This window comes from Hemitrygon akajei, chromosome 24 (assembly GCF_048418815.1).
Source record: "Hemitrygon akajei chromosome 24, sHemAka1.3, whole genome shotgun sequence".
Taxonomy (NCBI): domain Eukaryota; kingdom Metazoa; phylum Chordata; class Chondrichthyes; order Myliobatiformes; family Dasyatidae; genus Hemitrygon; species Hemitrygon akajei.
Genome location: NC_133147.1, coordinates 4,029,751 through 4,053,477, shown reverse-complemented (window position 1 = coordinate 4,053,477; position 23,727 = coordinate 4,029,751). Strand labels below are relative to the sequence as shown.

The window sequence follows — 23,727 nt, the reverse complement described above, 5'->3', positions numbered from 1 at the left end:
TCAAGAGGCTGTCGAACTTAAATGTATTTTGTTTTTCTATTAAATCTTTGTTTGGCTACCAAGAGACCCACCATCTGATTAAAAGGTTTATTATTCTGTTTCTACGTGCGACTAGTTTATATTTGAAAATTTGAGTTTCTAGAAAATTCTGTGATTACGGTAATTCCACATCCTGCGGAGAGCAGTAATACGCCTAGATAGGTCTAAACACCCGGAAATAGAAGGAGACGAAGAGAGATCGTCGTAGAATATGGAGCTGCCTTGGTACAGCTCTGCGATATTACTAATAATGTTGATCGGTTGGCCCACGGAGGTGTTAGTCAAAGGTGTGGAGCTGCCGTCGGTGAGGGCTGGGTTAGGACCCTTTCCTTCCAAATATCCGACCCTCACCCTCCAGCCGCCCTGGGATGTTGGAGACGGGCTTCGGCTCTGCTTGGGAGGGAGCCCCGAGGCTTGACTGGAGGATGTGGCTGGGGAGAGAGGCTCGCATTGGGAGATGAGCTGGTGGGCCGCTGAGGAAAGGAGAGAAGACTGAGGTGTCGGGCTTTGCATTAAGGATCGCTTCCTCCCCACCACCCCCTGCCCCCCCCCCCCCAACAAACCCTCCGGCGGGAAGCGGCAGCCAATGCGACCTGTCCCGGCCGCCTCGGAAGCCACGGGCTGAAGAGCCGGTCCGAAACGTCTATTGATTTCCATTGCCTGATGTGTTGATTTTTGTGTGTGTTCCCCCGTATCTCCGTCCCTCGCTCCATCGCACCACTCTATCCTCAGTAGCTGGCATCTCTCCCTCTCGCCTTCCCCTCTTCTCTTCCTCACTTCCCTCTCTCCCCATCTACCCTCCCACTCAATCACACCACGCACGCGAAAATATATCTGTACATATACACACATACACATAGTTAAAATATGTAATATATGTATACAAATAAATTAAAAATCTAAATGTATATATAAAATATATTAAAATCAATATACACATAAATACACACAATAGATATACAACATAAAATATTTAAATGTGTGTATATATATCTAAAAACGTAAGTACGTTTGTATATGAATATATGTACATCAAAATCCATATGTTAAAATGATATGTGTGTGAGAGAGAGAGATTGGGTGTGTGAGTGAGTGTGTGTGTGTGTGTGTGAAACAGAGACAGACTGTGTGTATGGGAGAGAATGAGAGACAGAGACAGCATGTGGGAGAGACTGTGTGTATGTGTGTGAGAGAGAGACAGAAAATGTGTGTGTGTGTGTGTATAAAAGGGGGGGCACAGACCATGTGTCAGTGAGAGAGACAGACAGACAGCCTGGCATCTGCACAAAGTGAGACTGTGAGTGGGTGAGGGAGATCAGAAGTGGATAGATTGAGCAATTTCAAGTTCCTGGGTGTCAAGATCTCTGAGGGTCTAACCTGGTCCCTGCATATCAATGTAGCTATAAAGAAGGCTACCTCACTTTTTAATGTATTATTTCTGCTTTGCACTATTTTTAATCTATTTAATATACGTATATACTTACTGTAATTGATTTATTACTTTATTTCCTTCTGTATTATCATGTGTTGCATTGTACTGCTGCTAAATGAACAATAATAAAACTGATTCTCATTGTAAATCTCACTTACATAGAAACATAGAAAATAGGTGTGAGAGTAGGCCATTCGGCCCTTCTAACCTGAACCGCCATTCAGTATGATCATGGCTGATCATCCAACTCAGAACCCTGTACCTGCTTTCTCGCCATACCCCCTGATCCCTTTAGCCACAAGGGCCATATCTAACTTAAGTGCGGAAATGACTCAACATAGTTTCACTGAAGTGATTTTTAAGGCTACTAGACCAGATTCTTCAGTGATGTATATTTGGGTTGGTCGGTTAAAGATGTCATAATCTTACATCATACTGATCAACCAGTTTTTCAAGTCAGTGCTGGATAAAGCGAGTTAAAGATCGGAAATGAATATTTAAATAATAAATGAGGATCTTATCTCTTTTTTAAAAAATTTTTTTATTAGTTTTTCAGAACATTTTACAAATTAAAAACCCCAAATCCCAATGAGGAGCATTTATACAGTGCAAAATTAAGCATACAATAACAATATGCTACAAAGGAAGAGAATTTAACAAAAAAGCACCTAAATTAAAGGCAAGTAAGCTTAGTGTCCTCCCCAAGCCCCACAACACAAAGAACTGGAAAACCCACCCCACTCACACAACCCAAAACTAGACGGCTACCAAAACAAGTAGCTAGCTCTACCAAAAAAATTAACCCAAATGCAACTTCCAGATCTGTGTCATTAACAACAGTTCCGTATAAATACTATAGCAAATAGTAACTAGTTTATGCACTAGAAAACATAACTACAGATTAGAACACCTTCTGCAGAAATATAAAACTTAATACAGAGAAAATCTGAAGAAAACCAAAACTAACCTACCCGCGAAAAATTCTAGAAGAATTAAGTAAGAGAAAGGGGAAAAAAAGGTAAAAAAGGGAGAAGAAGGGGAAAATTATAAATTCAAGATGAGTATTTATCAACCATTTACAGAGGAGAGAAAAAAATTCAGAGATTAGAAAAAAGGGGTGAAGAAAAGAAAAAAAAGATAAAATAAATAAATATAAAAAAAGGAAAAATAAATCAGCAATTAAACTGTGAACCAACAAACAGGGAGGCCTTCACTAAAGACTTAGAACCTCCAAACAAGTTAGAGTCAGTTGTAGAACTCTGTAGATAAAGTTATACAAGGGTGAAAATAGATTACATACACACCAAATCCCGGGAGAGATTGTCAACAGCCCTTAGAGTTTCAATGAATAATGTCTGAGTGATTCAAGTGAAGTCTGAGTCCAGAAAAAGTAATTTTACTACGAGAAGTACTTATCCACCATTTTAGGAGGTCCGATCAGATTCCGAAGATGACTGGATAGCCTGAAGACTTGCCACAAATGCTTCAGCTTCCTTCACTGATTTGAACCACTTGTATTTTCCGGTATTAAGCTTGATTCGTAGATCGGCAGGATTGCGAAGAGAGGGTTTAGAACCACGATCAAAAAGCACTTTCATTGCGCCTTTAAACTCAGCGCGCATCTTTAAGGTCTGGGGTGCAAAATCTTCCACAAAGCGAATGGTTGTATCCTGGAAAGGAAAAGACCCCCTGCGACGTGCCTCTACAATCAGATTGTGTTTTACCTGGTATTGATGGAAACACAAGATTACTGGTCGCAGACGGGAGCCCAGAATTCCGGGGGGAACGTAGACTGTGTGCCCGTTCGAGCTCGGGCGGGTTCGGAAGCAAATCTTTCTTTTTCTTTTTAAATATTTTTATTAATTTTAAGAAAAACATAAATGAAATATGAATACAAAGTGTTTGAGACTACATAATTAATAGTTTAAATAGACAATCAGATATATAATAATCAATACATAAGGCCTCTCAAACTCATAATATTTATGTAAAAGAATCGAAAAAGAGAAAAAAAACCCAAAAAAAGAAAAAAAACTAACCAACATGGGCCATTGCATAATGTTAAATACATACAGTAGTGCCATTAACTCCGAACCTCCATCCAAATAATTAAGGATAATAAAAGTAAGGTTTAGGATCAGACCATTTAACTCATATGAAAATGTTGAATAAATGGTCTCCAAGTTTCTTCAAATTTAACTGAAGAATCAGAAACCACGCTTCTAATTTTTTCTAAACTCAAACAAGAGATAGTTTGAGAAAACCACTGAAATACAGTTGGAGGGTTAATTTCTTTCCAATTCAGTAAAATAGATCTTCTAGCCATTAATGTAACAAATGCAATCATTCGTTGAGATGAAGCGGATAGACGATTATTATCTATCATTGGTAAACCGAAAATTGCAGTAAAAGGATGCGGTTGGAAATTGATATTTAAAACTCTTGAAATAATATTAAAAATATTTTTCCAATAATTTTGTAAACAAGGACAAGACCAGAACATATGAGTCAATGAAGCAACATCAGAATGACATCTGTCACAGGTTGAATTAACATGAGAATAAAATCGAGCAAGTTTATCTTTAGACATGTGAGCTCTATGTACAACCTTAAATTGTATTAGGGCATGTTTAGCACAAATAGAGGACGAATTTACCAATGATAAAAAATTTTCCCATTGCTCAGTAGATATAGGACAATGCAATTCTTCTTGCCATTCCTTCTTTATTTTTTCTGATACATCTGGCTGTACACTCATAATCATATTATAAATGATAGCTACTAAACCCTTTTGACAAGGATTGAGGGCTAAAATTCTTTCTGTAATGTCCAGTGGACATTCTTTCGAAAAAGACTTTAATTCATTATACAAGAAATTTTGGACTTGCAAATATCTAAAAAAATGGGTTTTAGGTAAATTATATTTATTAGATAGCTGTTCAAAGGACATAATGTTATCATCCAAAAACAGATCACGAAAACATGTTATACCTTTTGTTTTCCATAAAAGAAAAGCTTGATCTATAGATGAAGGCCGAAATAAGTAGTTAGATATTATAGGACATGACAGCATAAACTTATTCAAGCCAAAAAATTTACAAAATTGAAACCAAATTTGTAATGTATATTTGACTATGGGATTAGTTATCTGTTTATTCATTTTGAATAAGGAAAAAGGAAGTGAAGATCCTAGGATTGAAATCAGTGAAAAATCTTGCACAGATTTACATTCCAAATTTACCAATTGTGGGCAAGCAGCTATAGTCGATTCTTGTGTCCAGAATATTAAATACCATATATTAACTGCCCAATAGTAAAATCTTAAGTTTGGTAGAGCCAAGCCGCCCTCCTTCTTAGGCTTCTGTAAATATTTTTTGCCTAGTCTAGGATTTTTGTTCTGCCATAAATAAGAAGATATTTTAGAGTCAACAATATCAAAAAAGATTTAGGAATAAAAATTGGTAATGCTTGAAATAAATATAAAAATTTAGGTAGTATCATCATCTTAATAGCATTGACTCTGCCTACCAATGACAAAGATAGTGGAGACCACCTAATAGCAAGTTGCTTAATTTGGTCAATTAAAGGTAGAAAATTAATTTTAAATAAATCTTTATGTTTTTTAGTAATTTTAATACCTAAGTAAGTAAAATAATCTGTAACAATTCTATATGGTAAATGATTATAAATTGGAACATGCATATTTAATGGAAATAGTTCACTCTTATTAAAATTCAATTTATAACCAGAAAAGTTACTAAATTGAGCGAGCAAAGAAGAAAGAGCAGAAATAGATCTTTCAGGGTCAGATATATATAATAACAAATCATCCGCATACAATGATACCTTATACGTCGTCTCCCCACGGGTAACACCGAAAATATTGGGTGATTCACGAATAGCTATAGCCAAGGGTTCTAAAGCAATGTCAAATAGTAAAGGACTTAAAGGACAACCTTGCCTTGTACCACGAAATAGCTGAAAAAAAGGGGATCATTGATTATTGGTAAAAACCGAAGGCAAATCTTTCCCGAATATCTCACAGAGAAGCTTGGCAAAAAACTTCACAGTTGATCCCTGTTCGGTCGCCTCTGGCAATCCAAGAATTCTGAGATTGCAGCGTCTGCTGCGATTTTTGACATCCACCATTTTGGAAAGAAGTTTGTTAGATTTTTCCTCTAAGCTGGAACAGAGAGTCTCCAAGTATCGAACACGACTTTCTAAATCTTCAGAAGTCGAATCGATGCGAGATAGGTGTTCGGCATGCTTGTCCACTTTATCGTTGATCCGATCCAGTTTGTCTTCCAACTGTTTGAAAGCGGTTTTAAATTCCTTTAAAATTTCATCTCGGAGCTTTCCGAGCGCAACCAGGGTCTCGTCTGAGGGGGCAATAGCTTCCTTTTTCCCAGATTTAGATCTCTTGCTAGACATTGTAAGTTAGATATGTTCACAGGCAAGTAAGAGATACCGAAAAAATTCCTAAGGTTTAAAAAATGGAGACATTTAGTGACAGTAACAGAACAAAAGTTCTGAGCAGCTAAACAATCGCCATCTTACCGGAAGTCCCTGATGAGGATCTTATCTGAAGTTTTTACTGATGGCTCAGTGGACCCAGAGATGGCAGGATTTGGGATGTACGTGTCTCAGCTTGGAGCTGAGATTAGTCACCAGATTTCAAATGGTGTTTCTGTCTTTGTAACAGAATTATTAGCAATCCTGTGGGCCTAATGGTGGATAGAAGACTCTCCATCATACAGGTTTGTCACCTGTTCAGATTCTGCTGCTGCCAGAGACGCTATACAGTAAAAGGGAATAAATCAAAAGCTCATCCTGACATAGTTATTGAGATTCTCTTAGTTTTGTTTAGAGTAGGGAAGATGGGCTGTGAAGTCAGATTTACCTGGGCACGCTGGGGTGGAGGGAAATGAAATTGTGGATGGCATTGCAAAGTCTTCCTTACAGAGCAGGCAAGTAGGAATTAGAATACCCCTAGGCAGAGCAGAATTGAGAAGTAGGATTTAAAGAATAGGTATGGAGAAGAAATGGCAGGAGGATTGGAAAAATTAATTAAAGGGAAGGCATTTCTTTCCTAGTCACCCTCCAGTTAAAAAGGTCTCAAACTGTTACTCTTTAAATCATAGAGATATGGTGAAATTAACAAGACTTAGGTTGGACATTGTGGGTGAACTATTACTTGAAGATAATAGGAAAACATCTGACTGGATGTTTTCCTACACCCAGCCCTCCAGCGGGAGAGGCAGCGAACGGCACAGGCTGAAGAGACGGCCCGAAATGTCCACTGATTTCCATTGCCCGCTCTGATGATTTCCTCCAGAATTTTGTCTGTGTTCCTCCGAATCTCCGTCCCTCACTCCATCGCACCACTCTATCCTCCCCCTCCCTCACTTATCTCTCTACCCCACATCTACCCTCCCTAGCTTGCATCTATCCCTTCCCCCTCCCTTCCCCTCCCCTCTTCCTCACTTCCCTCTCTCCCCATCTACCCTCGCACTCAATCACACACACAAAAATATGTATGTATATACACACATACACATAAATAAAAATATAATATATATAAACAATATATATACAAATAAATTAAAAATCTAAATGTATATATAAATATATTAAAACAATATACACATAAATCACATAATAGATATATAGCACATATAAAATATTTACATGTATACACACATCCATAAAATGTATAAATATATGTACATCAAAATCTATATGTTAAAAATAATATCGGTATAAGATTTAAAACTTAAGAGTAGAGGTAGTGTTCAGGAGGCGATGAGTGCCACCTGCCTTGGCTGCCTTCGAACACTTCACTGGGCTGAAGACGGCCCAAAACATCAACCGATTTCCATCGCCTGACTGTTGAGTTCTTCCAGAGTTTTGTGTGTGTTCCTCCGTATCTCTACCACCTCGCTCCATCACACCACTCCACCTTCTCCCCTCCCAGTCTCCCCTTCCTCCCCCATCTACACCCCCTCACTTCCCACTCTCTCCCTCTACCCCTCCCCACTTCCCTCTCACTCTTTTCCAACTCCCCACCCTTATTTCCCTCTCCCACTTTTCCCCAACCCCTCCTTCACTTCCCACTCTCCCTAACTCCCCACCTCCTCTTCCCTCACCTCTTATTCCCCATCTCCCCTCATTCACTTTCCTCTCTCCTACTCCCCCTCCCCTCCTCCCAAACATCCCATTCCCCCTCCCTTCCCCTTTTCACCTCGCTTCCCTCTCTCCCCATCTACCTACCTCACTCTCCTTTCTCCCTCCCCTCCTCTCCAATCCTGCCTCATTGCCCTCCCTCCCCTCCCTTTCTCCATTTGATCCTCTTCCTTCCTCTCACCGCTCTACTTCCCTCCCCTTCTTCCTACCTACCCCTTTCCCCCTCATCTTACCCCTCCCCCTCCCCACACCTCCCTCCTCCCTTCACTGCTCTTCCCACACCCCTCACCTCCACTTCCTCCCCTTCCTCCTTCTCCCTCTTCCTCTCACCCACTTTCTTTCCCCTCCCTCTTCCACCCCTCCTCCTCCCACTTCCTCCACCCCCACTTTTCCTCCCACTTGTCCTCCCCATCTCATCTAACACCTCTTCCTCTCACCTCCCACCTCAGTCCCCTGCTCCCAACCCCACCTCACCCCACCCCTTCTCTCTTCCTCCCTTCCCTCTCCCAATTCTTCCTTCCCTTCTTCTCATTCTCCACTCTTCCTCATCTCTTCCCTTCCTCCCATCCTACCTTTTCCTTCACCCCATCCCTCCAATCTCTTCATCCCCACCCCCTCACCTCTTCCCCCACCTCTGCCTGTCTCATCTATTACTACACTCCTCCACCAAACTCCTCCTCCCCCACCGCTTCCGCCCTCCCCTCCCCTCCCCTTTCTCCCTCACACCCTCACCTGCTTGCCATTCCCTGACTTCCTCCTTCTCTCTCCCTCTCCCCTTCTTCCCATTCCTTGCCTCCCTGACCCCTCCCCACTTCCTCCCCTACTCCTCCCACCTCTCCCCCCACATCTCTTCCTCCGCTTCCCCTCTTCACCTCTCACCTCTTCCTAACCTTCCTTCCTTCTTTCTCCCCTCCCATCTCTTTTCCCTCAATTTCCACCTCTTCACCTCCCCTCTCTCATCCCTTTCCTCCACCCCTCTCCCACACTCTTCACTCCTCTTCCCCCTCCACTCCATCTTTTCCTCCCCCACCCCTGTGACCCCTCCCACCTATTCCCCACTCCTCACCCCTCCCACCTATTCCCCACTCCTCACCCCTCCACCTATGCCTCCCCCTCCACTTTCCCCTCCTCTCCCCTACCCCCTCCTCCTCCCCTTCCCCAAACGCCTTCTCCACCCCTCCCCAATTCCAATCCTTCCCCCCTCTTCTACCCTCCTCTGGCTCTTCCACCCTCTCCCGCTTTTCCATGCCTCTCCCCACACTTTCACTCTTCTGCCCCCTCTCTTCCTCACTGCTCCTCCCTTCCCCGCTGTCTGGCAGGTGCTTGTTTGTCCGACTCGCGAACATACGCATTATCTCGGGCTGCCTCGGTTTCCTCCCATGGTGCGAAGACACACTGGTGAGGAGGTTAATTGGCCATTGTACATTGCCCTGTGGTCAATCTTGGGTTAATTCGGTGGGTTGCTGGGTGGTGTGGCTGGTTTGCATTGAAGGGCTTGTCTCTCTAAACCAAATAAATAAATAAAGACCATGAGTAGCCACCATATTTATGTGATTTGGTGAACCTCAGCCTCCTCCGCTCCAGGGAAATCAGACCCAGCCTCTCCTCGCAACTCAAATCCTCAAGTCCCAGCAATATCAAGTGTATTGTCATCTGTATATATACTGAGCAAAGCTTCAAACAGCACAAAAACCAAAAGATTACCATAAATAAGTTAATAAAATATATTTCAAAATGCACAGCACAGGTAATCAGTAAACAGCACACTGACCAAGTGACGAGACGGAGGTGGCAGGGTATTTGTCACTCTCACAGCCGGAGGGTGGAACCCTGGCGGCCCTGGTCCTGATACTGCTGTACCTCCATCCTGACAGTAGTGGGTCAAAGAGACTGTGGGATCGATGGAGGGGATCCTCAACATTCCCTTCATCTCCAATGCTCCCGGTAAATTGGGGGAGGGAGACCCCAGTGAACCTCTTGGCGTTTTTTGCTGTCCTCTGTAGTGTTTTGTGGACCGAAGCCTTGTAGCTTCCAGCCCACACAGTGATGCAGCCAGGCAGGATGTTGTTGGCGGTTCTCCTGCAGAACGTTGTTAAGGTGGGGGCGGGGAGCCTTGCACGCCTCAGTCTCCTCAGAAAGTGGAGATGCTGCTGTGCCTTCTTGACTACCGAGGAGGTGTTGTGGGTCCAGGATAGATCCTCCATTGCGAGCTCTCCAAGAAACTTTGTCCTCTTCACTCTCTCCACGCTGGAGTTGTTGTTGTGCAATGGAGAGTGGTCAACCTTCCTGAAGTCCACAGTCATCTCTTTTGTCTTGTCCACGTTGAGACTCAGGTTGTTGTTCTGATGCCATTTTGCAAGCCTCTCTTATTCTGCAGACCTCCAAACACCTCAAATACACAACAGGCATTCCTGGGATCTGTACCCCTAGATCTGATTCCAGCTTATAACCCATTCCCAGGGATCTGTTATTTTGTATTTAATTCCTTCAAATCCCTGGATTAGATCCCAAACTGTATACTATTCCTGTGCTTAATGTGATGGGTAAGAGATGCAATGGGGATTCTGAGGTGAAACCTCTTTATCCAGAGAGTAGGTGGAATCTGGAATGTTCTTGTATACCTCGCTGCCTTCACAGCATGGTATGGAAACACCAATTCCTTTGAATGGAAAATCTTCCAAAAAATTGTGAATACGGCTCAGTCCGTCTGTGGAATTTGTTGCTACAGGTGGCTGTGGAGTCATGTCTTTAGAGATATTCAAGGCAGATTGATTCTTGATTCATCAGGGCCCGAAGAGATACGGGGAGAAGGCAGGAGATTGGGCCTGAGAGGGAAAATAGATCAGCCATAACAAAATGTTGACTCAAGCCCGATGGAGTAAATAAATGGCCAAATTCTGGTCCTATATCTTATGGTTTTATGTTCTTCTGGGTAAAGTCATTGAGCATACCTACACGTAGTGTTGTTCCCGGATAGCAGCACCCATCATCAGGGATCCCAATCACCCAGGACAAACTCACTCCTCCCATCAGGAAGGAGGTACAGGAGCCTCAGGACTTACACTACCAGCACCAGGAACAGTTATTACCCCTCAATCATCAGGCTTTTGAATCAATTTCTTCAACTTCATTTGCCCCATCATTGAAATGTTCCCACAATCTCTGGACTCACTTTTTTTTTTCTTTTTTCTTTAAATTAGTTTTTTTATACATTTTCTACATAGCTACAGATAAAAAAAAACCCTGGATCAAAATGAAGAACGTTGATACAGTGCAAAAATAAACATACAATAATAATATGATACAAAGAAAGATAATTGAGAAAGCACCCGAATTGAAGCCATGTAAAATTAGTATCCTCCCCAAGCCCCGCAACAAAAAAAAACTCTAGACCAACCACAACACACTATAGAGAATATAAATCAGGACAATCGAACCCCCAAAACTGTAAATACACTTAGCAACAGAAGATATTAATGCCTACTACAAAAAAAAAGAGCTGAAAGCAAGGGACCGAGAAAAAAACCTTAGTTAAGAGGAAGGGTATGAAAGTACTCAATAAAAGGTCCCCAGACCTTATAGAACTTTAAATCCGAATTAAGGACTGAATAATGAAATTTTTCAAGGTCTAAGCAGGCCATAATATCGTTAAGCCATTGAGCATGTGTGGGCGGGGCAACATCTCTCCATCTAAGGAGGATTAAACATCTAGCCAGGAGAGAGGCAAAAGATAATATTCAACACTTAGTCGAACTCAGACGTAAATCTGTCTCACCCCAGAAACCAAACAAAGCAATTAAAGGGTTAGGTTCTAGGTGGTGATTCAGAATATACGATAACGTTATGAAGACATCTTTCCAAAATTTCTCCAAGCTAGGACAAAACCAGTACATATGAATGAGAGAGGCCTCGCCCCTTTTGCATTTATCACAAAGCGGACTGATGTTAGGGTAAAATTGAGATAATTTAGATTTAGACATATGGGCTCTATGAACAATCTTAAACTGTAAAAGGCAATGGCGAGCACAAAGAGAGGTTGAATTAACCGATTTGAGAATCAAGTCCGAAGTCTCATCGGATAAAGAGGTATTTAAATCATGCTCCCATGCCATTTTAATTCTATCCACAGGGGCACGTCGTAGGGCTGCTAATTTATCACAAATAAATGATATTAAACCTTTACCTAGTAGATTAATAGAAAGAAATAAGTCCATAACATTTTTCTCAGGCATTTCAGGGAAGTTAGGGATTAAAGGAGTAATAAAGTGTCTAATTTGGAGATATCTAAAAAAATGAGCATTAGGCAGATTGAACTTAGCAGAGAGCTGTTGAAAAGAGGTGAAGCAATTATCAATAAAAAGATCTTCAAAATGTCTAATGCCCTTCCTACACCAATCATGGAAGGCTGAGTCATACGTAGTAGGTAAAAAAAAAGGTGATTATGTAAGATAGGGTTAGAAAAGGAAAAACTATGGAAACCATAAAATTTCCTAAACTGAGCCCATATACGCAAAGTGTGTCTGACAAGAGGATTAACTAATAATCTGGACAAACTACTAGGGAGTACAGAGCCGAGAAGTGCAGAGATAGATAATTCTTTAGTGGAGCTCAACTCCATTGCCACCCAATTAGGGCACTCGGGTTGGCCATGGAAAAAAGACCAAAAGGTAGCACAACGTATATTGGCTGCCCAATAATATAAACAAAAGTTAGGTAAAGCCATGCCACCCTCTTTTTTAGATTTTTGGAGATAAACTTTGTTAATTCTAGAGCGCTTATTCTTCCACAGATATGACAAAATAATAGAGTCTAAGGAATCAAAAAAAGATTTAGGAATAAAAATTGGGATTGATTGAAATAAATATAAAAGTTTAGGGAGAACATACATTTTAACAACATTAATACGACCTACCAAAGACATAGATAGAGGTGACCATTGTAACAGACTCTGTTTAATAGTATATGAAAGATTGGCAAAATTTTCACGAAAGAGATCTTTAAACTTCCTTGTGACTGTAATCCCAAGATAAGTAAATTGATTGTGGACTACTTTAAAAGGGAGATCACGAAATGTTAATTCTTGTGCTTCTTTATTAATTGGGAAAAGTTCGCTCTTATGTAAATTAAGTTTATATCCAGAGAACTGGCTAAACTGGTCAAGAAGTGAAAACATTGGAGGTAAGGATGTAGACGGATTTGAAAGAAAAAGTAATAAGTCATCAGCATAAAGAGAAACTTTATGCTCAACACCCCCTCTCCAAATCCCGGTCAGTTCAGGACAATTTCGAAAAGCTATCGCCAAAGGTTCTATAGCCAAATCAAAGAGAAAGGGACTTAAAGGGCATCCCTGACGGGTGCCACGTTTGAGGTTAAATAACTGGGATTTCTGAGAATTAGTTAAAACAGAGGCAGTAGGACACAAATACAGCAATTTGATCCAAGAGATAAAACTTTGACCGAAGTCAAATTTTTCTAAAACTGCAAAAAGGTAGTTCCACTCTATACGATCAAATGCTTTCTCTGCATCAAGGGAAATAACACATTCAGGAATCCCAGTTGGAGGTGAATATAAAATGTTAAATAAACGCCGAATGTTAAAAAAAGGAAGACGGCTTTTAATAAAACCAGTTTGATCATCAGAAATAATAGAGGGAATAACAGTTTCTAATCTATAAGCCAAAACTTTGGCCAAGATTTTAACATCAACATTAAGCAATGAAATCGGCCTATACGAGGAACACTCTGTTGGGTCTTTACCCTTTTTTAATAAAAGAATAATAGAAGCCTCATTAAAAGAGGGTGGCAATTTGCCATAGTTAAACGAGTCAGATAATACTGAAAGTAACTGAGGGGAGAGAAGTGAAGAGAATGATTTATAAAATTCTACGGGGAACCCATCAGGTCCAGGAGATTTCCCTGAGGACAATGCAGAAATTGCAGAAGATATTTCTTCTGATGATATAGGCGCATTAAGTTTGGCTTTAAAATCAGATGAAAGCGAAGGAATATTCAGATTATTTAAAAAATGGTCGATAGAGATATTGTCATTCAAAGATTCAGAGGAATAAAGTCGAGAATAGAAATTTTTAAATGCGTCATTGATTTCTAAGTGATCCGATGTAAGGTCTCCATTCTCCTTCCGGATCTTTGTAATATGTTGTTTGACTTTGAAACACCTCAGCTGATTGGCTAGAAATTTACCAGATTTGTCACCATGAATATAAAAATGACTCTTACTTTCAAGAAGTTGGCGTTCGACAGGTTGAGTGGACAGAAGATTAAATTTAGTTTGAAGTTCTACACGTTTCTTGTATAATTCAGGATTCTTAGTTTGAGCATACAGTTGATCCAATTCTTTAATCTGATTAATGAGGTCTAATCGATCTGCACAGGACTTTCTATTGAGATTTGCTGTATAGGAGATTATTTGACCCCTCAGATATGCTTTCATGGCATCCCAGACAATCTGTGATGACACTTCAGGTGATGTATTGGTGTTAAAATAAAAGGTTATCTGATCCTTGATAAATTTTAGAAAATCATCATCCGATAGTAAAGTTGAGTCAAACCGCCAGTGTTTATTCCTCTGAGGAAGGCCAGGAAAATTTAAAGACAGAGTAATTGGGGCATGGTCAGAAATCAGTATACTCTGATAATCACAAGAATAGACAAATGGAATGAGTTGATTGTCGAGTAAGAAGTAGTCAATTCTAGTAAAGGTATGGTGAACATGTGAAAAAAAAGAATAATCTCTCTCAGTAGGATGAAGGAAATGCCATATATCAGAGATACCATAATTAGAGAGAAACGATTGAATAGCTAAGGCAGATTTAGTAGGTGGTCTAGTAACAGAGGACGATCAATCCAAACTAGGATCTAACCGACAATTGAAATCACCACCCAGTATAAGAGAGTATGAGTTTAAGTCTGGTAGTGAGGAGAAGCATATAGTTTACCAGAAACAATAACAAAACGGCCATTTGTATCAGATATCTTATTATGGAGTTCAAAAGGAATATTTGAGTTAATAAGGATGGAGACCCCCCCCCCCCCCTAGCTTTGGCAGCAAAGGATGAATGAAAATGCTGACCCACCCACTTTGACAAAAGCCGGGAGTTATCAGAACAACAAATATGAGTTTCTTGAAGGAAAGCAATGTCCGCTTTGAGTTGTTTAATATGTGAGAAGACCTTCCTTCTTTTAACAGGGTGATTCAATCCCTTTACATTCCAGCTCACAAATTTAAGTGTATTAACAATTATCAATTGTTAGTGCGTAGAAGGCAGCAGGCATATAAAAAGTCAAGCAGTACAGTAACAGTCTGGGAGCAAAAATGTAAACATAGATTCGTAGAATCAAAACAGAAACATGTCCTGAGTAACAGACGAAAGCAAAGGAAACAGTGAGTGGTGTTGGAACTGGAGAATCCACCCCACTCTCCCAACCCAAAACTAGATGGCTACCAAAAAAAGCAGCTAGCTCTACCAAAAAAATTAATCCAAGTATGACTTCCAGTTCTGTGTCGTTAACAACAGTTCCCTATAAATACTATAGCAAATGGTAACTAGTTTATGCACTAGAAAACATAACAAATAGGAACAGCTTCAGCAGAAGTGTGAGACTTAATACAAAGAAAATCAAAAGAAAACCAAAACTAACTTAACCGCGAAAAATTATAGGAGATTAAAAGAAAAAAAAAGGAGGGAGAAAAGAGGGAAATTATAGATTTGAAAAGAGTACTTATCAACCATTTACAGAAAAAAAAAGCAAAACTTAAACTATGAATCAACCAACAGGGAGGCCTTCAATAAAAACTCCCAACCTCCAAAACAAGTTAAAGTCAATTGTAGATCTCTTTAGATAAAGTTATACAAGAATACAATGGATTGCACAAGTACAAACTAAACGTCCGCAGGGAAACATTAAACTCGGATTATCTATTTAGAAAAAATGCACCAAGTCCAGGGAGAGATTGTCTACAGCCCTTAGAGTCTCAATAGATAATGTCTGAATTATTCAAGTACAGTCTGAGTCAGGAAAAAAAATAGCTTTACTATGAGAGGTACTTATCCATCATTTTAGAAGGTCAGACCGGGTTCCTGAGGAGATGGGATAGCCGGAAGACTTCCAACAAATGCCTCAGCATCCTTCACTGATTTAAACCACTTATATTCTCCAGTAGTAAGCGTAATTCGCAGGTCGGCTGGGTTGCGAAGAGAGGGTCTAAAACCATGATCAAAAAGCACTTGCATTACACCTTTAAACAGTGCGCATCTTCAGAACCTGGGGGGCAAAATTCTCCACAAAACGAATGACTATTTTGAAAAGCAAAAGTACCTCTGCGGCGTGCCTCCATAATCAAACGGTTTTTCACCTGGTATTGATGAAAGCACAAAATTACCGGCCATGGGCGGGAACCCAGAGTTGCACGGGGAACGTAGATCCTGTGTGCTCTTTCAAGCTCAGGTGGAGTCGGAAGAAATTCTTTCCCAAAAATCTCACAGAGAAAATCGGAAAAAAATTTCACGGGAGAACCCTGTTCGGTGGCCTCTGGCAAACCAAGAATTCGTAGATTGCAACGTCTGCTACGGTTTTCAAGATCCACCATTTTGGAAAAAAGCTTACAAATCTGCTGCTCTAGGCTGGAGCAGAGGGTTTCCAGATATTGGACACGGCGTTTTAGATCTTCAGAAGTTGAGTCGATGCAAGATAAATGTTCGGCATGTTCGTCCACTCTAGCGTTGATCCGATCCAATTTGACATCCAGCTGATTGAAAGAAGATCTAAATTCCTTTAAAATATCTTGTTGATGCTGTTCCAAAGCAGCAAGAAAAAAGAAATTTATTTTTTCCCGGTTTTAGTACTTTTGTTAGACATTATAAGATAGATGTGTTCGCAGGCAAGTAAGAGAAACCTAATAAAATACCTAACTAAGGTTTAAGAATGGAGACATATAGTGCAAAGGTAGGGAAAATGACGGAGCAAAAGTTCGGAACAGCTAAACAGTCGCCATCTTGCCGGAAGTCTGGACTCACTTTCAAGGACTCTTCATCTCATGTTCTTGATAGTTATTGCTTATTTATTTATATTTACTTTTTTTTTGTAATTACATAGTTTGATGTCTTTTACCCACTGGTTGAATGCCCAGTTGGTGTGGCCTTTCATTGATTCTATTAAGGTTGTTATTCTTATTATGGATTTATTAAGGATGTCCATAAGATAATGAATGGTTGGGTATGGTGACGTGTGTACTTTGATAGTAAATTTACTTTGAATTTTGAACAGCATCAGAAATTGTTTCTGTACTGTCACATGTACAGTGAAAATCTTGTCTTGGGCACTGGTCAGTCAGATCAGATCACAGTACATTGTGGCAGGACAAGCTAAAACAATAACAAGTGTAAAAAGTACTGAGAAAGTGCAAGATCATAACGAGGTAGGGTGTGAGGCCAAGAATCCATCTTATCATACACTTGTGTTTCTGTTTATTTTACAGGGGATTCAGTAGAGATATTAACTACAACATATCGGTGTAGTCCATCATCGGAAATGGTGGTAAACTTATCTGCATATAATCTGTCATGTGATACTCTGATGGCCTCTATTAATGTAAGTGTCCTCATCGAGACCCGTTCCTTACCATCCTGTGCTGAGAGTGATGAGAGACAGTGTTGAGTTACACTGTGTGTGAATGGTGGTGTGAATGGCTTCATGTTGTGGTAACGGGAGGGGCGATGATGATCGAAGGATGCCTGATGGGTGTATGGCCAATTTTGCCAATGATTTAAAGATTTAAACATGTTCTTATGTAAGCAAACGATTGTTATAATTCAAGCTCCCAACTCCAGGCACGTCCTGGTAAATCCTCCCTGGACTCTTCCTAATTTAATAACATCTTTCCTACAACATGGTGCTCAGATTGGGCGCACTAATCCAATTGTGGCCTCAACAGCATCTTGTATTACTTGTACGTAACTTCCCAATCCTAAATTTCAGAAAACAGGGCAGACGGACAAAGAGTTTTTCCTGGAGGGTATCATTAAGGGGAGGGCATGTTGAGATGAAAGAGATTTAAGGAGATCCAATGGGTAGGTTTTTCTTTTAATACAGGCCGTGGTTTATATTTTGGATGACGGCCAGAGGAGGTGGTAGTTTCAGATATAATTACTACATTTAAGAGGCATAAGGGGCAGTTAAATTTGAAAGTGGTCCTGATGTGAGCGAACGGGATTGACGTAGATGGGTAACATAAGCCAGCATGGCCCCTTTGTGCTCTGTACTGGACCCTGCTAGACCTGGGAAGGAAAGGGGATTTTGGGAGGGGGGGTGGTGACAGGGCAAGTGAGCAGAGCTTGTTTTCTTAACGACTGTTTTCTCTGTCTCCCTTTCCATCACAGAACAAACCAGTTATTGTCCAAAATAACTTTTCTCTACCAATAACTAACTTTACGCCAGACAAGAACTTCACAATCCGTGGCTGCCATACCATTGAATACATATGTGACACGAGCGTAAAATCGGTGCGTATTGTCTCCCCCCCACCTCTCCTGAGCCCCCCTTTTAATGTCAGTTACTTCCCTCCCCCAGTATCTGTTCCCATTCCCCACCCTCACTGTCCCACACCCTTCGCATGGCTTCCCTCGCATGAACCCCTTATCGACCTCGTTCCTTGATGACCAGTTGTGTGGTGAGTTTATCAACCCTCGTATCTCTTTTCTTACAGGGTAACGTGGAGAAACATATAATAATAAATGGTGAGTCTCATCTTCCAGTGTAGTAGTCACCTTAGACCTGAACTCCCTCAATGCCCCACTCCCCAACTCTGCTATTACCCTTCCTTTGCTAGTGCTCCTTTGTTTCCCCACTCAAAGTCCCGTCCCCTCGCACTCTTCTCATCCGCTTTCCATTGATGCCTTCTCCTACTCCTCCTCACTCTATACCCTCTCCGTTCTCCACATTCCCCCTACACCCTCGCTCTTCACCACACCCTCACCCACTTTCACCTGGTCACTTCCCTCATCCCTCACTCTCCTCTCCCCCTCCTTGCCCCCATCAATTCTCCTTCCTGAAATCTTCCTCACCCTCTCTCTCTCTCTCCCCATGCCCTAAAAAAATAATACATGAAATAGGGGCAGGAGTAGCTATCTGGTCCATCAAGCCTGCTCAGCCGTTCAATGAGATCGTGGCTGATCTCTTCCCTCCCTCTCTCTAACCTCTCTCTCCCACTCTCTATTCCTTTCTCCTACCTCTTACCCCACACACTCCCACCTCCCTCTCTCTACCTACCCCTCTCTCTCACCCTCTACCTCCTCTCTCCCCGCTCTCACCATTTCTCCCGCCTTCCTCCCCCTCTTTCTCACCCCATTTCTCACACCCTCCTTTCTCAGCCCCCTCTCCCCACTCTATCTGCCTCCACCATCTCTCCCACCATTCTCTCACCCTCTCTACCTCTCACGATCTCCATCCCTCTCTCCTGCCTCTTACCGCACACACCTCTCTCTCTCCCACCACCCATCGCCCTACTCTCTCACCTCAGCCTCTCTCCCCACCCCCCCACCCACTCTCAGGTCTCTCTCCCTCCTCTCCCCACCCTGCACCTTCTCTGTCCCCACCTTCTCTGTTCACCTGACTCTCTCCAACCCCACTCTCTCCTCCTCTCCCCCTTTCCCCTTCTCTCCCCACCCTCTCTCTCCCACTTCATCCCTCTCTTGCCTCTTACCCCATACTCTTCCCAGTCGCACACTCTTCCCACCCCTCCCTCTCCCCTATGCTCTCCTTCCCTCTCTCCATCCCTCTGTCCCCCCTAACTCCCCCTCTCTCAACCCTCTCTATCTCCTTCTCTCTCTCCCCTCCCCATCTTTCTTCCCTCCCCATCTCTCTCCTCACCCTATCTCTGTCCCCACCCTCAATCTCACACCCTCTCCCCTAGCTCCCTCTCAACTCTTTGCCTCCCCATCTCACTCCCCCCTCTCCACCCCCACTCCCCGCTCTCTCCCCCTCAATTTCTCCCTGTCTCTCTCCCACCCGTCTCTCCCCACCCTCACTCTCTCCACACCATCTCTCCCCACACTCTCTCACCTCTGTCTATCCACCACCATTCTCGCTTTCTATCTCTCTCTCCAGTCTCTGCCCCCACCCTCTGTCCTGCCACCCTCTCTCTCCCCAGCCTCTCTCTCCACCCCCACTCTCCCTCTCTCTGCCTCCACCCTCTCTCCCTCTCCACATCCTCTCTACCTCCCACTCTCTATCCTTTCCCCCCTCCCCTTTCCCCCTCTCTTCACACCCCCCTCTCACCCCTTCCCCCTCTTTCCCCTTCTCCCCAATCTCTCCCCTCTCCCTGCCCCACTCCCTCTCCCCATCTCTCCCCTCCCCTTTCTTTGTCTCCCCACGCTCTCTTTCATCCCACCCTCTCTCTCTGCACCCTTTCTCTCCCCACACGCTCTCTCACCCCACTCTCTCCATCAACTGTCTCCCCCCCCACCCCCTGATTCTGACCCCACGCTCTCTCCTGCCACCCTCTTTCCCCACCCTCTCTCCCCTCATTGCTCCCTCCTCTCTCTCACACCCCCCTCACTCCCCTCATTGCTCCCTCCTCTCTCTCACACCTCCCTCACTCCCCCAAACCCCTTCTCTCTCGCCCCTTCTGTCTCCCCATCTATCTCTTTCCTCATCTCTCTCCCCTACTCTCTATCCCCACACCCAACTCTCTCTCCAACCCTCAATCTCCACCTCCCTCTTCCCCTTCTCTCTCCCCTCTGTCACCATTACCTTTCAGGTGGTTCTGTCCCTTCCTGTCGCTTGCCTCTGTCGGGTAAGCCAGGCCATCTACTGTTGCCCGGTGGGGGGACTCGGTCCCTTTCCTACCCCTCTCCTCAGATGGGTTGTGCCCTGCACCTGCCCAGGCCTCCATGTCTCCGCCTGGGAGGCGGCCCTGCCCGGGATCCACGCGGCCCGCCCTGAGGACTCCTACCCTTTCCTCCCCTCGTTTCTGATGGGTTGTGCCCCGCACCTACCCAGGTGTCTGCGCCTTGCCTAGGCCTCTCTGCTTCTGCCTGGGAGGCGGCCCTGCCCGGGATCCACGCGGCCTGCCCTGAGGACTCCGACCCTTTCCTCCCATTGCTCCCTATGGGTTGTGCCCGCACCTGCCCAGGGTTCCACGTCTTGCCCGGGCCTCCGTGTTCCTGCCTGGCAGGCGGCCCTGCCCAGGAGTTATGCGCCCGCCCCAGGGGGCTCTTCTGCCCCGCCTGAACTCTGGGATTCTCCTGCCCTGCCTTACTCTGGAATCCTGCTCTGCCTGCCTGCTCCGCCTGCCTCGCCGGAACTCTGGGATCCAATCCCACCTGCATTACCCCTTTCATGCCATGGCATCCCCATCCTGTCCTCCCCCTAGTACTTCAGTGCCTGCGTCCTGCACCTGGGTACATTCCCATCCCCATTCCTGACAACGTCTCTCTCCCCCCCACCCCTTCCTCCCCATCTCTCTCTCCCAGTCTCCCTCTCCACACTCTCCAACATCCAGCTCTCCCTCTACCTCTCTCTCTCACACCCTCTCTTGTCCCCTCTCTCCCCCCACTCTCCACTCCTCATACTCCCTATCCCCACCCTCTTTTCACTCTCTCTTCCTCCACTTTCTCCCACCTCACTGTCCTCCCTCCTCACCTTCTGTCCCCCACTCTGTCTCTATACCTACCTGTCCCCATCTCTCTCTCGCTCTCCCCTTTTCTTTCTCCCCACCACCTCTCTCTCTGCACGCTCTCTCTGTTCCCACCGTTCCTCTCTACCCACCCTCTCTCGTCCCTATCTCTTGCTTCCCTACCTCTCTCTCCCCACACGCTCCCCCCTCTCTCACTCACCCCTACCTTTCCACCCCTAAACTCCCTTAACCACACCCCCTCGAGAAAGTAGCAGGCACATTGCTTCTTCAGGCCAGAGACGAGGTGGGTGGCCTGGTCTTTGGGGACATTGAGGGTTGTGGAAATGTCTCATTGAGGGATGGTCAGACTGACGATGGAGGAGGGCCCCGGGACGGCCAAGAGACCTCACTGACAATCAGATCTCTGCTTCTCTCCACAGGGATAGAAAATCATATGAACAATACTGACGAGGGGATAAAGGACTCTGGAGGTCATCTTACAGACGGTGAGACTGCATTTGGATTATGGTGTGTAGTTCTGGGTATCCACACACAGGAGGGTTTTCAATAAGCTGGAGAGGGGGTTGTGTGGCAGAAATGATGTTGCTGGAACTGTGAGGAATTGAGATACAAGGGAAGACTCGATAGGACTGAGGCTGAGCAGTGATCTTGTCGATGTTTATAGCATTGACGGGCATCGATGAAGTGATTGGTTACAGTCTTTTCCCCAGGACGGCGAGTCTGAACCTAGAGGGAATAGGTTTAAGGCAAGAGGAGAAAAGTTCCCAAGTCAAGTGCAGTTCATTTCCCTGAGCACAAGAATAGTGAGATACTGGAATAATGAAAGAGAAAATTTACAACGATATTGCCAGGTCTGGGGGACCTGAGATCCATGGGAAGACTGAACAGGTTACAGCTTTATTCCCCGGAATGTAGAAGATTGAGAGGAGATTTGATAGAGGTATATGAAATTACAGATAGGGTAAATGCCAGCATGCTTTTTCCACTGACATTTGTGGACTGCAGCCAGAGGTCATGGGTTAAGGGTGAAAGGTGAAAAGTTTAAGGGGAACTTGAGGGGAAACCTCTTCACTCGGAGGGTCGTGAGCGTGTGGAAAGAGCTGCCTGCACAAGTGGTGCATGCAAGCTCGATTTCAACATTTAAGAGAAGTTTGAATAGGTACATGGATGGGGGGAGGAGGGTTTGGAGGGCTATGGTCCCGGTGCAGGTTGATGGGGGTAGGCAGTTTAAATACTCAGCATGGACTAGATGGGCCGAAGGGCCTGTTTCTGTGCTGTGCTTCTCTATGACGATTATAGTAGCAACACAAACACTTTGTGTATAATTCTTGGATGAAGTACAAGCAGGGTGGACAAAGGAGAGGCAGTGGCTGTCATTTACTTGGATCTTCAGAAGGCATTTGATAAGGTGCCACACATGAAGCTGTTTAACAAGATAAAATCCTGTGGTAGTACGGGAAAGATACTGGCATGGGAATAGCCAACAGGCAGGAAGGAGGCAGTGATTGGGAATAAATGGGCCTTTTCTGGTTGTCTACCAGTGACTAGTGGTGTTCCTCAGGGGTCAGTATTGGGACCGTTACTCTTCACATTGTTTGTCAGTTATTTGGATAATGGAATTGATGGCTTTGTGGAAAAGTTTATGGATGATATGATGAGGGGAGGAGTAGGTAGTGCTGAGGAAGCAGTGGACAGAGGGGAACAGCTGAGTGTTATTTTACCTGGATTTCTATAAGGCTTTCGATGAGGTGCCACATAAAAGACTTAACCGTAAGATAAGGATGCATACAGGTGAGGGTGAGGTATTAGCATGGATAGAGGATTGGTGACTAATAGAAAGCTGAGAGTTGGGATACATGGGCGTTACTCTGGTTGGCAATCAGTGGTGAGCAGTGTGCCGCAGGGTTTGGTGCTGGGCCTGCAATTGTTCATGATATATGTTCACTAACGATCTGGAAGAGGGGACTGAGTGTAGTGTATCTAAGTTTGCTGATGATACTAAATTGAGTGGAAAAGCAAATTGTGTAGAAGATATGGAGAGTCTGCAGAGAGATATAGAGAGGTTAAGGGAGTGAGCAAGGAGATGACAGATGGAGTACAATGTTGGTAAATGAGAGGTCATCCACTTTGGGAGGAAAAATGAAAGAGTGGATTATTATTTAAATGGTAAAAAATTGCAGCATGCTGCCATGCAGAGGGATTTGGCAGTGCTTGTGCACGAATCACAAAAGGTTGGTGTTCAGGTGCAGCAGGCTCTCAAGAAGGCAAATGGAATGTTGTCTTCATTGCTTGAGGAATTGAATTTAAGAGCAGGGATGTGGGGGGAAGCGAGGCAGGCCGTGTCTGCAAACAACCAGGTCGTGTCCACCGCTGAAAAGTTGAGCTTTAACCTCCCGAAGCAGCGGGTCTGGCATGTTTG

The 23,727-nt window shown here is 43.7% G+C and overlaps 1 protein-coding gene across 1 annotated transcript in view; it reads left to right on the top strand.

Moving 5' to 3' along the window:
- Positions 1-212: 212 nt before the first annotated feature.
- Positions 213-23,727, top strand: part of LOC140715815 (uncharacterized) — a 32,760-nt gene continuing 9,245 nt past the window's right edge. The window contains exons 1-5 of the mRNA XM_073028212.1: positions 213-326; positions 17,151-17,263; positions 18,052-18,174; positions 18,378-18,408; positions 21,728-21,793. Of these exons, the coding sequence (XP_072884313.1) occupies positions 251-326; positions 17,151-17,263; positions 18,052-18,174; positions 18,378-18,408; positions 21,728-21,793 (409 nt within the window). The 5' untranslated portion in view covers positions 213-250. The remainder of the gene's footprint in view (positions 327-17,150; positions 17,264-18,051; positions 18,175-18,377; positions 18,409-21,727; positions 21,794-23,727) is intronic.